This window comes from Anas platyrhynchos, chromosome 1 (genome assembly GCF_047663525.1).
Source record: "Anas platyrhynchos isolate ZD024472 breed Pekin duck chromosome 1, IASCAAS_PekinDuck_T2T, whole genome shotgun sequence".
NCBI classification, from domain to species: Eukaryota; Metazoa; Chordata; class Aves; order Anseriformes; family Anatidae; genus Anas; species Anas platyrhynchos.
In genome coordinates, this window is record NC_092587.1 from 188,801,522 (window position 1) to 188,818,724 (window position 17,203).

Sequence of the window (17,203 nt, forward strand, 5' to 3'; positions counted from 1 at the left end):
ATCTCTCTCAAAACACTATGCTTAAATCTATACTTATCAAATCCCTGAATAAACAGACGAAAAAAAAAATGCATAATTTGTTTTTCATATAGACCCCTGCAGAAGCATTGACTTGGAATTACATATCCTCAGAATGCTAGATAGCCAGATAATGACAAGCAGAAATTGTAAGCCAGGCAGCGCTGTTCTCTAAAACAATAGCTATCTTCAAGGATCAACCTACTTCTATTACTACTTTCATTCATTTAAGTACAACAAACCACTTAGACAACTCTTTCATTTTTAAGAACACTAATAGGTACAAGATCTAAGAACTGAAGAGTTCTTAAAAAAAAAAAAAAAAAAAAAAAAAAAAGAAACAACTACAAAGTAAGCAATGAAGCGAGCAGTTCTGAGAATGATTATGCAATGATAGGAGCTTACATATGAAATTTGTGTAAGATCTCTATCTTAGATCTGTATCATATTTTTTTCCCATTCACATAAGGTGGGTTATTTTTTAAATTGTATTCGCTATGCAGTCATAACACCAAGGTCATCATAATGAGAGCTATATTCTTCAATAATCTGATCTTCCCTCAAGCAAATTAGAGAAGATATTCTAACGCATTAAATGCATTAAAAAATGAATACTCTAACTATTACATAGGCTATTTTGAGAATATAATGTATTTAAACTATCTCAAATCCGGTGTCTATTCAAGCTGATGCCTAAATCATATTCCATACATCTTTATAATTGTGCTAATTTTATAGAAAAGAACAGTATGAGTAGATGAAGCGACTGTCCATATAAAACACTGAAGAAAAACACTGAAGAGACAAGATAACATCTACACAGACTATTAATCTAAGATACTGCAGCTGTTTTTACGATTTCCCAAACCACAGAATCACAGAATTTCTAGGTTGGAAGAGACCTCAAGATCATCGAGTCCAACCTCTAACCTAACACTAACAGTCCCCACTAAACCATATCCCTAAGCTCTACATCTAAACGTCTTTTGAAGACTTCCAGGGATGGTGACTCCACCACCTCCCTGGGCAGCCCGTTCCAGTGCCTCACAACCCTTTCAGTAAAGAAGTTCTTCCTAACATCTAACCTAAAGCTCCCCTGGCGTAACTTTAGCCCATTCCCCCTCGTCCTGTCACCAGGCACATGGGAGAACAGGCCAACCCCCACCTCTCTACAGCCTCCTTTAATGTACTTATACAGAGCAATAAGGTCACCCCTGAGCCTCCTCTTCTCTAGGCTGAACAAGCCCAGCTCCTTCAGCCGCTCCTCATAGGACTTGCTCTCCAGGCCCCTCACCAGCTTCGTCGCCCTTCCACAGTAGCACCAAGACCTGAACTCAAGTCTTCCTAGTACTTGCCCTGCTTGGGTATATTGCCTAGTATGTGCAGACTTCGGTACTTCTGGTAAGTTAGGAAACTCAGTATGCAATATATACTTCCTCTGGAATACACAATATGGAAATAATATAATTGTAATAGACCCAGTAATTTCAATTAACTGTCTTGTGCTGTTGTCTATTAGGGAAGAATTTGGTATTCTGAATTTCAGTTAAACAGACTCTAATTTTAAAAACCACTAAAAGCACACAAATACAAGTGGAAGCTGCAGCAGACAGCATCTTCCAAAAACAAAAGGTTATTAAGAAATTTTAACTTGCAACATTACAAGTTCTGCTAAGAAATTAAATTTCCTAACAATGTCAAAACAATACAATTACAGGATATCATACAAATGAAATACATGTAGGTAATAACTGCTTTTAATTTTTTTTTTCTTTTAGTCTCATCTCTCTGATTCTTTAACAACAGAATGAAGAAAATTACTAATACAAAGCACAGAGTGCAAAAGGTAAGGGCCAAATGAAGCAAACGTCCTTGGAGTGCAACTAATTTGGATGCAAAATACATTGCTCTGGAGGAAGTAATAATCCTGAAGGTACCAGTGCGTGCAAGCTTCAAAGTACTGGTTAAAGCACTGAAAATTTCTTGCCAGTATTTTTTCTGATGGACATATTTCTCATTATTGTATGTGGCTTTGGATTCTTTTGACTTCTTCACAGTTCCAGAGACAGGTCAGCACCACAACGTATCCTCCTCTTGAGCTGTGCCTTAGAAGAGCCATTCATTGCTGTGTCCATCTTTTAAGACCAAAGCTAGTAAAAGTAGTCTATCACCAATCAGGTAAGCTAACTGGCTAAATAGCCTACTAAATAAACTGTTAAAATTTACATTTTTCTTGGCTGATAAAACAGTAAAACCGAAGAAGATACTGCTGTTACATAAAAAAATCAAGTAAGAAGTTTTCCATTCTACAGTCAAACATCTCCCACATCTCTGTGACTCACAGAAAATAATGAGCAGTGAAAAATAAGCAGGGAGAGAAAAAGTCCAAAATTCAGAATCCAGAATCCAGCCCTTGAGAGCAAGTGCCTGAAAAACATATTTGTTTGTATTTTATAAATCACTGACTGCAGAACTTCTTGCTGAAGGATGCCTCTACAGAGGATTCAGAATCCATCTTCATAAAACTTCAGATGTTGATAGAAGACTGTTATATCCCTGAAGACTTTTATAATGGAAATACAGGTTTTTCTTTCTGCATCATCATGAGAAAAAATCTTCAGAAATAGATGTCTGATGCTTTTTGATGCTTTTTTTTTTTTTTTTTTGGTAATGTCTTCGTAATATGTAACATAATCCACTTGACCAGGGAACCTTTGGTTGCTTCAAGATCACGTTTCAGACAAAGGGAAACAGAATGCCTATTTAAAGAGCTATAAATACTTTTTACAGGATGTATTTTAATTAGGTCCTTGGTACTGTGTACATACCTAGGATATAACTTCATGGAAAGAAGTTATGGTTTTGATTGGAATGGTAAGACTTTCTTTAAAGCACAGAGAAAGGTGTTCACCTTTGGCAAACATATCGAGTTCATTCAAATAACTTGGTCTTCACAGTACACAATGCAAACCCCAAATCAACAGAGCAGTAGCTCCCTTGCTAATTTTGTGGATGTGACCAAGAAGTGGGCTCTAACTGACAAAACACTGTAGGTGAGTAATACAAAAAGCACTGGTTGTCTATCATTCCAATATCAACACTAGAAACCTAAGGGCTTGGCCAACATATCCACCCTACAAATTTGGGCTTCATGAATAAGCATTGTCTGAGACCAACAGCTGTCAGCCCCGGAATTTTGAATGAAGATACACAAGTAATTCCTAAACTCTTCAGAATTTTTGCTATTACAACACACATACCAGCTAAAGTATGACCAGATAGAAGCCTCTACTGCTTTAAGTGATTCTAAGAGATTAGCTGCTGGTCAATCAAAAGAAAATTGTACATGTAGATCATTTGGTTCCAGCTACACAGGTAACTGAATATATTCTTTAGTGAGGTTTTAACACAGGACCACCCTGTGAGTCCATTACCTCAAAGAGATCACTAAGAAGCATTTTAAGATGAGATCTCTCCAATGCAAAATTTGAACCAGGCAAAAAAGAAGTTGCTAATATCTGCTAAATCAACCTAACACATCCTCAACTAAGCTATTAAAATTCTGGCTTCCAAACAAAAACCATTCCAAAACTCATCCCTTCTTGCAACCCTAATCCTTCCCACATCAACTAGAGAGAGAATAAGCCTCTGAACACATGCAACACAGGCTTACTGACAGGATGACACAGAAGCAGTTCCTCCAAACCTTCACTTCAAACAAGCTAAAGGTCAAGAGTTTCCTTTCTTTCAGCAGCCTCTAGAACTGCCAGATCCAGCCCTGCAGAGCTATCCATGACAGAAAACATGTTTCACTTGATGTCAGTAAACTAATGCAAGCAAGCTACCAAGAACCTGGTCCTATTCTACCAGCAGCACCTACCCGAATTACTAGAAGTTCAGTACACTCACACATGCAAAAAGCCACGAAAAAGAAATGCTGAACTAGAAACACTTCCTGAGTCATTGCCAGTTTCTTATTATCACAGACAATAACATCTTTTATACAACACAATTATTCCATCTTAAAAGCAATTACTTTTTTTAATTGCTGAAAGGCTGTATTTATTAGATTATCTTTCTCCTTCTTCAAGCTACATACCCAGACTCACTGTTCTATCATCCTGTAGTAACTTCAACAGTTATTTGTAACAACTTCATCTAGAGAAGAATAGCGACAGGCCTTTAACATCACAAACCTGTAATATCAATAGGTCTGCAACATCACAAGCAAGGTCTTGATGAATTCTGGAATTATGTTCCAGTTCACATCATTCTGCTGTCATCTTCTGTTCTCTCTGTATCAATTCAAATATAATAGCCACCTTTTCCATACCCTTGCTCCTACCGTTCTCTCTGTCTCTGGCTTCACAATAAACATCACTATCCTTACAAAACCAGATGCAAAGCATCCAGTGTTGAGTCCTGGTTGGATTACCTTTAAAGTAGATCCCATTTTCTCTGTGTAATAGGGAGGTCGTGTATCTCACTTCCTTCCTTGTCTTCTGCTGAGGAATCTTTTATTACTTTACTATGCCGATTCAACTCATCTTCTTACACATCCTAAGTTTATCCTGATAAAATTTCAGATCTCTAGGTACTAGCTCTTTCCCTTCTCTCCTCTTACCTACCCACAATCCAGTTACCCAGTTCCTTCTTGTTCTTATTCTCCAGTTGATTATTATCTCGGGTTAATAAGAAGCATCTTTATAAACTTTCTTCCTGTTGTGACCATAATTTTAGCACCTTAAGTTATCACCCCTTATCTGCAACAGCCAACACAGTCTTTGCATAAAGAACTGGTTAAAACCTCTTCAAAGACATAGAAGGGGAATTAACACTGAAAAAAGCAAATTTAATGAAGACTGCTATAGTCAACCAATGGCTCGGGTTTCAGGTTTCACTTCTATATTCTTTGCCATTTTAGAAATTATATGATCTAAAAATTTCAGACTCAGCACAACTTGTACTCAAAATTCAAATGGCTGTAACAGTATCAGTGTTTTCCCTCTGAAGAGCGATAGAAGATTACAGAATCATAGATGTCGGAAAAGACCTCCAAGATCACCTGGTCCAACCACCCCTTATAGTGGGTTTACATGGCAAAGTTTTGGTAGCAGGGAGACATAGGGGTGGCTTCTGTGAGAAGAATATAGAAGCTGCCCCATGTTAGATAAGAGCCCTGCTGCTGGCCAGAGCTGAGCCAATAAGCAATGTTGTTTGCAACTCTGGGAGAGCAGATTTAAAAAAGGAAAAAAAAAAAAGAAAAAAAAAAAACCAACCTGCTGCTACACAGCAGCTGGGAGAGTGAGAGGAGAGACAGCCTTGCAGGCACCAAGGTCAGTGAAGAAGGAAGGGGAGAGGTGCTCCAGATGCTGGAACAGCACAAGTTCCCCTGCGGCCCATGGAGAGCCCCCGCAGGAGCAGGCCCCGGGCCGGAGCTGCAGCCCGTGGAGAGGAGCCCATGCAGGAGCAGGGGGGCTGGGGGGAGCTGCCCCCACCCGTGGGGGACCCGTGCTGGAGCAGTTTGCTCCTGGGGGATGGACCCCATGGGATGGAGCCGTGTGGGAGCAGTTCCTGAGGAGCTGCAGCCTGTGGGCAGCCCCCGCAGGCTCAGTTCGGGAAGGACGACATCCATGGGAGGGACCCCACGGGGAGCAGGGGCAGAGAGGGACTGCGAGGGAGCGGCAGAGACGAAGCGCCAGGCACTGACCGCAGCCCCCATTGCCCTGCACCGCTTGGAGGGAGTGGATGGAAGAGGGTGGACGGGGGGAAGGCGTTTTTGGTTTCTTCTCTTTGTTTCTCACTTCTCTAGCTTGTTGGTAATAGGCAATAAATCTTAGTATCTCCCTACTCTGTTACAGTAATTGTTGAGCGATCTCCCTGTCCTTATCTCAACCCTTGAGCCCTTTGTGTTGTATTTTCTCCCCCTTTTCCTTTGAGGAGGGGGAGTGAGAGAGCAGCAGTGGTGCAACTCAGCTGTCCACCTGAGTAAAACCACCACACCCCCCTACCACCAACATCACCCTAAACCATGTCCAAGATAAACATAATAATCTCCTCCTCAACATATCTCTAGCATTCAACATTTTTGACTATAAGAATGCTGTCAGAACAATCAAAATCCACAGCAATATGTTAAAATTGTCAAGTCATTCCAGAAGCTATGCATACAGCCAAGCACTAATTGGAAACTACATCTACACAACCAGACTCTCCCACTTGTGGCATACCACAAGAAACAAGCCTTCAGCTTTTCTGCATGCATTTGTCTAGAATGTGCAGATCTGCTTTCCTTCAACACAGCCAAGAGCCTTTACCTGCTACTTCTGCAGTGAGAGCACTTCTTAAATATTTCATAAGGGACTTCTCTGATTTCAATATGCTGTCTTTCCTATCTTAACTCTTTTTTATTATTATTATTATTTCAATCAGCTGAATAGTATCTTAGAGCTTTTACAATAATAAAATCTGTAATAGTTGTCTGCAAATTAAAGATATAATACCAGACGACTAAATAAGAGCTCTTTAACAAAAGCTGCCATGACTCAATGAGGGACGTTCCATTACGACTTATGTCCATAAACGTCAAAGCACATTGTATTCTTTCAGTGTAACTCAGGCACTACAAAATCCCTCTGAAGATGGCTTCCACTTTTCTATTAACCTGATTTGTTGGAAAGAAACATTTTCCCTCATTAACAACACGATTTGTACAATTGCAAAAGGGGATTTTTGTGCATCATACATTTTACAGCATTTAAGACGTTAAGCTTTTCATTTGTTCCATTTTGCCATGATATTCCAATTCATCACTGAAGAAATCCTCAAAAGCAAGCCACAAGGAAACCAATATTTCAGGTTCGAATTTATCTTAGGGGGGTACATTGTACATTGCCAAAGGAAGCAGCCAAAAGTAAAAGCAAACTAACGTGGCTGGCTAAAGATGAAAAGGCACCACACTGAGCACAAGTTATTTTGGTATGGTAGGACACTGTCAGAGCTGCAGAGAGGGAGATAACAGCTCTATGAAGCACAAACCTGAGAGCTTGCAAAAGAAAATTTTTATTATACAAAGTAGTTAGTGATATAAAATTTTACATATGCTAAATAAGTATCACTTTTTTTTCTGTCACTACAATCTATACTACTCAGCAGTGCTTGATAACTTTATGAGGTCCTATTGCCAAATAGCATGCAATTAGGAAGTCAACATTTTGTCATAAAAACGTGTGCTTTACTACCGCCTGAAGAATTTTCTATACATTAGTCCAAATTCCGTACATTGTACTTTTTAAGAGGTGTATCTATATCTCTAAAATAGATAGCTGATAACATAAACTATTAAAAAAAAATCCTTTAAAATAGTTTCTGTATGTTTAAGAATTAAAGCAAACATCAGCAATGAAAGGGGCACAAGCAGGCTTGACCCACCTAGGGTATGATGTTCAAGAACAGGGTATGTTGAACAGGTGATGTTAAAGTTCTAGGGTATGCTGTGCAAGAACATCATACCAACTGCTCCTCAGTGCAGCTCCCCACCTACTGGGGAAGCCCAGCAACTCTAAGCAAGTCTCCGTGATGTTTCATATCACTTAACATTTTGGAAATCCAACTGTTAATGTTTCCAGCAATAACAGGAATCTCTGTAATTTCAGGTTAATTTCTAAATTGGTGGTGAAACATTTGACTGTAAGCACTTGTAAGTAGTTTAAAACACTTGTGTTTAGGCTGTTCCCAGTATCTACAATGTTTTCTTATAAATCTAAAAATCAGCTAAGCATTTAACAGTATACTTTATCTAACGATCTACTGTCCAGAAATGATTGAAAAGATGTCAATCTACAATACGCAATGCTTTAACTAAATACTTATCTTTCCTAGACATACTAAGATTGAAACTCATGTAATTTCCTAAATTCTTTTTCTACTTGTCAGCTCTATAATATTTCAAAAGGGGTTAGATTCTACTTAGATGAAATATCAGAACTGTTTAAATTTAATTTACAGCATCTTGTACTTAGACCTACATTTCTAGAAGCATGTAAGCATCCTGTCAAGATCATAATATAGTTGCTGCTTTCGTAGTTGAACTTTCTGTATTATCTATTTGAAAGGAACTTCCAAGCTACTCCCAAGTATCAAATAACTGAGTTACTCCACAGCTTACTGACCTTCTTCCAAGAAGCAGACTACTGCTGCATATGAATCAACATTACTAAAATTCACACTACAAAATCATTACAATGCCTGTATTATTTAAATTATAGCACTTACTTCTATTGGGAAAGATTAATTATATGCCAAATGAAGAAAAAAAGTGATGGAGATACTATTCTAAAACAGTTCCATTGCTGGATTCCCAAAGACTGACTACTTTTGTACATGAGACATGAAAAATCCCAAACTCAGGATCTCAGGAATAGCAGCTTGCACAGCCTATCCTCAGTTGTCACTCATGTGACTACATATATCTAAAATTTCACAAGCAACTCTGACTATCTTGTTTTAGCATACATGACATCCATTTTATTTAATTTAGATATTGGTATTTTGGTATGCCTCCCTAGTCATAAAATGCCAGCACAGTATAATTTCCTAAGTCTCAGCACCAGGGGGACAGATGAACTAGTCAGTTCAGGTTGCTCATCCTCCACATAGGATCTGAGTTTTGGACAAAAACAGAAAAAGCATACTGTATCCCATGAAATAATTAATAGCTAGCTTTAGCATGAATCATTTCTAATTATACATTATTGCAACAGAAATTTCAGCTGTTCACTGCACATATTTTCAAATAGCTCGATAGACATACTAAGAAACAGAGTTGGAATGAAACTCCATAGAAATACTAATCCCAGAGAATTCAATGTGGGTTGTCAGGGTTTGTCAATTTTATATGTGTTTTTAGAAGTGCGTGCATGTATAAAAAAAAAATCAAAACAACAAAAAAAAACTCAGGTCTGAAAAATGTGAGCAGAAGAATGATGGCATCTTCATTACTCCAACTAGGTAAGCGTAAGTAGTCAAGGGGTATTTGTGGTTGATCTTATATATGTTATCCATAAGTTTCCTTAAAGATGAACAAATAAGCATTCTTTCTGAAATTTTAATACCTGTTTAATTTCTACTGATTTTTACTCAGGAGCCTTCATTTATAAATAGACACCTGAAATTTGCCAGTATTTTCCACAAAGAGTTTTATTTCTTCCAGAAAAAACAGTATCTTTTGTAACTTAGCACCTCTGGTATTACTTCTCAAATCATAGTATATTGTCTCCTGGTGAAGAAAAACTACATCCTCACCAAAATGGTCTATGTTGGTAGAATTTCTTGAAGAACAGTTTGCAATATCAGAACCAGCATGACCCCCATATCAAATTAGTTTCTTCCTACATCTACTAGCTTTTCTACTTTATAAACAGTTGGGCAGGTATTTCTGGAAAAAGGCTATGAGATCAAAGAAAAATTAGGGTTGTTTGGGTGCCTGGAAAGTGGGGAAGAGGAATTTATCACCTCTGATGATGGAACCTTTCATTTGTTTACCTCCACTCAGTCCAGCTATAGACCTTGACCCCTTTCACCCACATCATGTTCCCACTTTTAACTCCTGGATTCCAAAATTTCTAGAGTAATCTGTAACAATTGTTATTTCTCCTTTAAAAAAACAGGACCTAGGACCTGTTTCTACAGAGCTTCTGTGCAGATCAGCAAGTCATTTTCATCAGGTAACACAGATTATATTTTCTTTCATATGCATCACAAAGCAGGCCTAACCTTCTGCTAGCAGATGTGTGCCATACTTGTTCAAGCTACATCTTATTTAATGGTGCTTTTCACTACCGTCTCTCTGTTATTCAGTGGTTCAGATCATCACACTAAGACCATAAAATTCATTTTAACAGTAAAATTTGATATATTCACCCTCACAAAGATCACCTCTGCTCTCAAACTGGAATTCCAACACATGCAAGCTTGGGACCCACACTAAGACTTTTAGCAATGGATTTCCCCCACTCAGTAACTGTATTCATGCAGGAAAGAGTATCTCCTTTCCTTCCTCAAATTTTCCAATAGGAATTACAAATCCCCTCATGCCAAGCCTCCTCATGAAGAATTGTCTCTGTAATCTAATATGGTATAGTTTACATTATGAATCTTCTTGATTTCACTGTGACAGCAGCCAGGATTTGAAATGAGGAAGTCCAAAGTATCCACAGTAATACCAGCATACACTGCAATCTCCAGGCTCAAAGAAGTTTGCTCTTGTCTTTGAACATATTCTGTGGAATTGTTTATTCACAGAAACAGTATCTAGCTAGATGTTACTGAGTGTTGCAATATACTGTAAAAACTCTCCACCTATCACTTTGCAGTCCAGAACACAAGAAAGTAATGATGGTGGAAAAATCTACGCCACCACACTCCATTCATCAGAAACAAGAAATTCCAAAGTCCAGAGCTACAAAGGAATATTGTGGAAGAAAGGATGCCTCCAGCCACACACTCCACTCCTCTTCAAGCTAACAGGACCCTGATTCAAGTAAATTAGTACATTTGCTGTTTAATCTGCTTGAAAGCAGATTTAACATTTATCAAATGATAGTGAAAGCATTATCATATGAACTAATAAAGAAAAAATACATATATATACTCAGTACATCCCCCAAATATAGGTCATCCAAACTGGTAGTTAAACTTCTAAGACTGGGATTAAATATCAGTTATCAAAGGATAGCTCACCAGAAGTGGAAGACAAGACCGTACTTTTCTGTTTCTATTAAGATGTTCAATATTTTAATGCAACTTAAAAGAATATTATGCCAATATACCACTTTGCATAGCTTGTTGTTTTTTTTTGTTTTGTTTTGAAAATTCTAATCATTGATCAGGAAAATTACAATGACTTTAAGCAACATATATCAACAGGCATCACTGGAGCTATTCCTTGAATGACCTTTTTAAGCTAAAATAGAAAGAATTTCCATTGTTGTATTAAATTTTGAAAATACTAATCAAACAGAAAGCTTGGTATTCCTCAATGCAGGTAGTGTAGGAATAGGCTTAGCTACATATATTTTTTATTTTTTTAAAAAAGAAGAAAATATGTAAAAAATTTGTGCATATGCATACACGTGTATGTATTTACACACACACATTGAAGAGAGATGTCCAGTTCTCCTAACCTGAAGTAAGTGGTCAAAAACTCAACAGAAGACCAGAAAAGCAACTCTGATGAATTAACAGGCATATGCATTAATGATGAAGAAACTTGTGTTTCAGCATCAAATACAACAGAATGAATGGGTACCTTAAGCTTTAACATGAAATATGAACACAGTATGTCAGCTGCAGTAAAACTACAATGACCAAGACCTCAGAAAAAACAAACACATACATACCTTCACTACAAAACGGTCTTTTGATGCCAGAGAAATTCACCGTCTCATGCAGCGTTTTTTCCTCTTGACAGTATTCACAGTATGTAACTATGCAGTGCAGTTTCTTATAATCATCAGAACATGCTCTGCTGCAGAACTGATACACTTTGTTCTAAATGCAAAATTGCAAAGCATCATGAAGAGGGTTAACATTAAGTTTTAACATCTGGGAATTGCAACTTTAAATAATAGTTTGCCTTTAGGACAAAACTGTTACATGCCATGTAAATAGATGAGCAAGCACACAATTAAAGTATGACTTCTGCTGCTAAAAACAAGTAACTCTTTCTCAGGCTCATAGTGAGTCCTACAAATATGCAGACAAAAAGTCAGCATTTCATATGAAAATGCAAAATATGAAAATATGCCAATTGACTTATCCAGAAAAATTATATTGCAGTTATAGGTTTAAACTTTTGTAAACACTTAACCATTCTAAAAATAGTGGGGGAAAAACAAAACAAAACAAACAAAAAAACTTACCTCCCATTCCAGTACTTCTGGCTTTGAACAAAAAGAACTTTTGCAATAATTGCATTTCAACTGAATATCAGTGGGAGAGACAAACTGACCATTTGTTGAAGACTGCACACTGAGAGTCTGAAAAACAAAAATATATACATATACATCACAAAAAAAAAAAGTTACTTTTAAAATGTGGGTTTTTTTCATTTAACCCACATTGTTTGAAAATCTAGGAGTTTATAAATAAAAGTCAGCAGCATTTCTAGGCAAAAGCACAGCAGGTTAGTCTCTTCCCTTGACATCTTAGATTCTCCAGTCTTGAAACTTCACCCTCTCTTTCTCAGTATTTCTTTTATCTTACCTTTCTAATGTCTGCCATTTGAGACAATAATGTATAAATAGAAAAAAAAAAAAAGTCTCCCAAAATTGAACACCTGTTAATCACAAAAGATGTATTTTCAGAAAACTATAATTCACAGCTTGCCTTATTCTGGTCACAGAATTTCAAACAAAGACCTACAAAAAATATTTTCAAATCCAAACCTGACCAAAACAGATTATCATCATCTTACCTAATCATATCACTTCAAAATACAAATACTAAAGTAAAAGGCCTTCAGCAATAATTTGAGTAAATGCAGGGTTTAAGATTAAGAAAAAAACTAGCTAACAGTCCTAGCTGGCCTCAATCATTGTGGCTGGAAGATGCAACCATTTAAATACCTAAGCCCTAAACAAAGGTTTTCAGATCAAGAAAAATAATATAGATTTCATGCAGGAATGAGAATTTAATTCTGTAACTGAATAATTCACTTAATGTGTTTCTGCAGCAATCAATAGAACACAATTTTATTGCACTTGCAGTCTTCCAGTAGGTTTTTTATAAATCTCCAAGACAATCTTTTGCATATCCTTAGATCAACCAACTACTGGCATATTACCCATGCAACTTTCAAGACAAGGTCTGAATAAGTAGTGATCACGGATGCCCAAAGAACCCAGAATATAAATTTCTTATATTCATCTTCTCTGCAAGCTTTGCAACAAGACATATTTTTAGAGACATTCTCTTCACATGAGATGAAGAGGTAGTAACAAATCTATATTAGTGAAAATATAAAACATTTCTGTTACAAGGTACTTTGCTTCAGGCTGCTGTGTTACTAAATCTTCATCTATACTAAAAAAATAAATTGTGTTAAGACTGGTTATTGATGTAAACCTTCACATAAGCAGGCCAATACTGCTGAGTGTTAGCCTGCAGAGCCAACAGTATTGGTTTATGCAGATGCACAACATCTGCAAACTGATGCAGAAGTAAAGTAGTCATACACATTTCCCAATCATGGCCAGAACCCTGGAACTAAACAGCAGAAAACACGTCACATTTATCCCAATGGTCCATTATCCTATAACAGCTTGAAGTCTGATGCCTACATACTGCATTTACTGGTTTTATCCCTCTATATCCTGCAAACTTCTCTGCTGTTGAGAGAGATTTACTAGATTTTGGCTGCTCTAAATAGGTTGCTGAAGACTTGTACTAACACAGGAGCCACAAAGGCATTTTGACATCAAAAGTCCAACCTCTGTATTTCTCCATTTGTAGGTTTCCCCAAAAAGCAAACACCATTCTCAACACATGCTGCCATATGGATTATGAAATTGCAATGAAAGCCCTAGAAGCTCTAGTTGAAAACAAAGGGAAATCAATAAGCAAGTACACCCATCACACCAGTTTAGATACGAAGGAAATATTTAAGAACTAGCAGTTGTGACAACCTGTAGCACACTAAAGATAAAGGGAAGAATGAAGATGAAATACATCAAGCGCTCACAAAAAGAATAGCAACTGTATTTTTCCATGTCTATAGTTGCAATTAAACGTAGTACTGCAAAACCCTATCTAGAGGGTTACAGCATAAAATACTGGGTTTTGCTGTTTTCTGATGTATGGCACTTTCAACTTCTTTTCCCTTTTGCTGTGGTAGAAATGTAGGCCCTACCAAGTCTAGGAGACTGGTAACTGAAGAAAAACAAAAGCTGAAGATAAGAGAAAATGGAATTTTAGACTGTTAAAAATTCAAACTTGTTTTAAAGAATATTTACATCTAATTATAGATAAAAGCTAGCTATGTCATTAAGCATTACTGCTTCTAAAACAAAATCAGGTTTGTTGTTTGTTGTTTTTTTAATCATAAACTTCTATAGTCAAACATTTTCTACATAAATCAGTAAAGAACTGAATTCACATTACTGGTAGCTATAAAACAAGCAAAAAATAGCTGTTAAACCAAGAGTTAATCACAACATGATTTAGTTGCCTTCTTAAAGTTCCCATTATGCTGCAATTAAAGGCTGCTTCTGCATAGTATTTTAATGAGTCAAGATGTCATGCATGTAGCATCATCCTGTCTTGCCTCTAAATTACAAAATGCTTAGAATAGAGAATATCTTTAGGAATTTTCTGGAAGCATTCTTACACGAAAGAATTGATAAGATCACAAATTTGTTAAAGTCTTTCACAGATCACCTTGAACATCAAGGATTTATTGATGTTATGCTTTACTAAAGATATATTTGAGATCATGTGTGCGCGTATGTGCACATATGCACATACATCCTTAAATGGAATCTTAAATTCAATCCCCAAATAGTTATCTTTAATTTGGCTTTTCTTGAGTCTGAACAACAAGAGCATGGAAAGTGCCAAGCAAGATTAAATATCATTATAAAGCCGTTTTCAGGCTTCAATGCAACCACCACAAACTGCTCTAAGCTATCAAATTACAACTGAACGATAGACAAACACAGCTCAGAACTCTTCTGAGCAGACCAGTGCAGAAGCACAGATTCTGGCCTGCCCCTGTCATTACCTGCAGCAATAAGTGACAGAGGTGGTATCCTTGCTCATAGCAATACAAAATCAAATTGTGGAAACATTTCTGTGTGTAAAGGTGTAATAGGCAGCCAAACATTTTCCTTTTACTAGTTCAGGAAAAAGAATTTTGTAAGAATTAAATTGTTCTTTGTTAATATGAAGAAGAAGCAAATATATATGAGGCAGGCACCCATATGGACTGTATAGACACCCATATGGCATCATATGAACTGTGCCACGGGGAAAGTTAGGGGCAATAAATTAAATAGGGAGGGAACTACACATTCCCCTTGCCCTCACAACACACAGAACTTCAACCACCGCACGGAACCCTCAAATATTTGTTATTATGATCAGATCTGAAACATTATTTCTCTAAAAAGCATGCCAAGCATCCCCCACATGCTTCCCATTTCAGAGAGACAGAGAGTGAGACAGAGATGTAAGGAATCTGAGAAAGAACACTTACAGACATCATAATGACGGTAAGGGAGAGATCAACACAACCATGGAAAAACAGAGAGTAACCTGCTAAAAAATGTACTTTTAATTCTTACACATACTGGTTCTGAAACTCTTCAGATATATCCATAAATTGAAAAATAAAAGCTTTAACAATAGTATTCTGAGAACTTTGTATAGACTTGTGGTTTGGCAAGATAGCTTGCGTTTTAAGACATTTATACTTGTACTTTTGCTAACTTGGGTAAGACACTTGTACCACAGCCTCCATGTTCACAAGAAATAAATTAGCAGTTTTATTTTTCCTGAAGAGACAAGTTCAGCACAAGATCTTCAACTGACCCAGTAAAGTTACTGACAGCAAAACTGGATTTAAACAATACAGTTTTGGAGCAGTTCTGTACTTGAATCTCCAATAACATCTTCCAACATGAGCATGAAAGAAGACAAGATACAGTCCCACTACTCTAATACCAACTACCAAACAGCAATCACATTGGCCAGGCTATTTTCCCTTTTTTACTCTCTTTATTACAGGGATGAATGCTCTTGCAAGTTGTTTGCACAACGAGGAATACAGATATAGATATAAGTTGCACAACAAGTACCTCTGCTGAATCTCCCAAGCGTTTGAATAGATTAAAACAACAATTATCTAGAAACATAAGGTTATCCATAAGGTAAAACAACAACCAACCCAAAAATACTGCAACCAAATTAGGGATTTAAACACTCCAACCCATCTGTAAACCAAAAGGAAGCTTTTGCAGAAGGGAGACACAGAGCTCAAACAGCAATTATTCTGCTGTGAGAAAGGCAACTTCTAACAAAGAAAAAAGTACAGGAAAAACAGGCACAGTAAGAGAAAGGGATGAATACAATGCCAGAAAAAGTACAAGAAAAAATATCTTCATTAGTAAAAAGTGAAAAACGTGGAGAATCATGATAAAGCAGTTTTTGTTGTTGCTGTTGTTTTATTTTGTTTTCCTTTTTTCAAAAAGATCATTGCAGAAAGCATTCCAATGTGACTAAATGGAATAAATTGTGATCTCAATTTAGGTCCAGTTCCTATGTGTCACTCAGGTATAAGCCCCCCCCACGGGAACACAGAGTCCAAAGCACACATTGCAGTATACTGTCCCCTCCATCTAAATACTAAACAAACAGAAGAAGCAGTTCTTATATTACCAACTCTTATCTAATAGTGAATATAATTTTATTCTTCTAGACAGTGAACACATGAAAACCATCAAAAATCAGAATCAAATAGAGAAGATTAACCAAGCGACCACCTAGCTGTCCTTGGTGCTGCTGAGGACTCACGATTGTACGCTACAACTTTGAGGAGAGACTTCCATGTCTTACTGAAACTATCAAAAAAAGTATTAGCCAGGTCTCAATAAGACCAAGAACCCACAAAGGCATCACTGATCTGCTGTTATATTCAACAGTGTTGCTAAATATTGATTTATCTGCGAATCCAAGAAGGCCCAGGTTGTACTTGTCATTCACTACCTTTATTTTTCTGCCTCAAATAGCAGAAAGTTTTCATTTTGAGCACTCTTGGAGCTGCAATCAATTCTAAGACCACGTAGAATGAAGTGGATGCTGAATGAGTTTGCAAGAAGTCCAACAGATTTGTCATTACCTACTAACAATCCACATCTATTTTGTTAATCAGTTCCATTTAGGTCGCACTGACAGACATCTACTAAGTTGGTTAGGATGAAAGCACAAGAACAGGGCAACATGTTGGAGGTCCCATCCAGGGAATGTTAAGGAAGCAATTAAGAGACTGATTTGCTTTCCAGTAAACTTAGAAGTTTCATGACAAATGGGTTAACCCTACACGGGTGTAACTGCTTCCTCACATGGTGTTGAACAATTACCAAACAGCACACATTTGGGGAAGCTCTTTTTACATACACAAATTGAAACA

The 17,203-nt window shown here is 37.1% G+C and overlaps 1 protein-coding gene across 16 annotated transcripts in view; it reads right to left on the reverse strand.

Moving 5' to 3' along the window:
* The window catches only part of ZMYM2 (zinc finger MYM-type containing 2), an 89,384-nt gene that overhangs the window by 24,898 nt on the left and 47,283 nt on the right, over window positions 1–17,203 (reverse strand). For all 16 annotated transcript variants that reach the window (XM_072032697.1, XM_072032702.1, XM_072032701.1 and 13 more), the window contains 2 exons: window positions 11,940–12,056; window positions 11,418–11,568 (listed from right to left, as the gene is read on the reverse strand). In XM_072032697.1, the coding sequence (XP_071888798.1) occupies window positions 11,418–11,568; window positions 11,940–12,056 (268 nt within the window). The remainder of the gene's footprint in view (window positions 1–11,417; window positions 11,569–11,939; window positions 12,057–17,203) is intronic.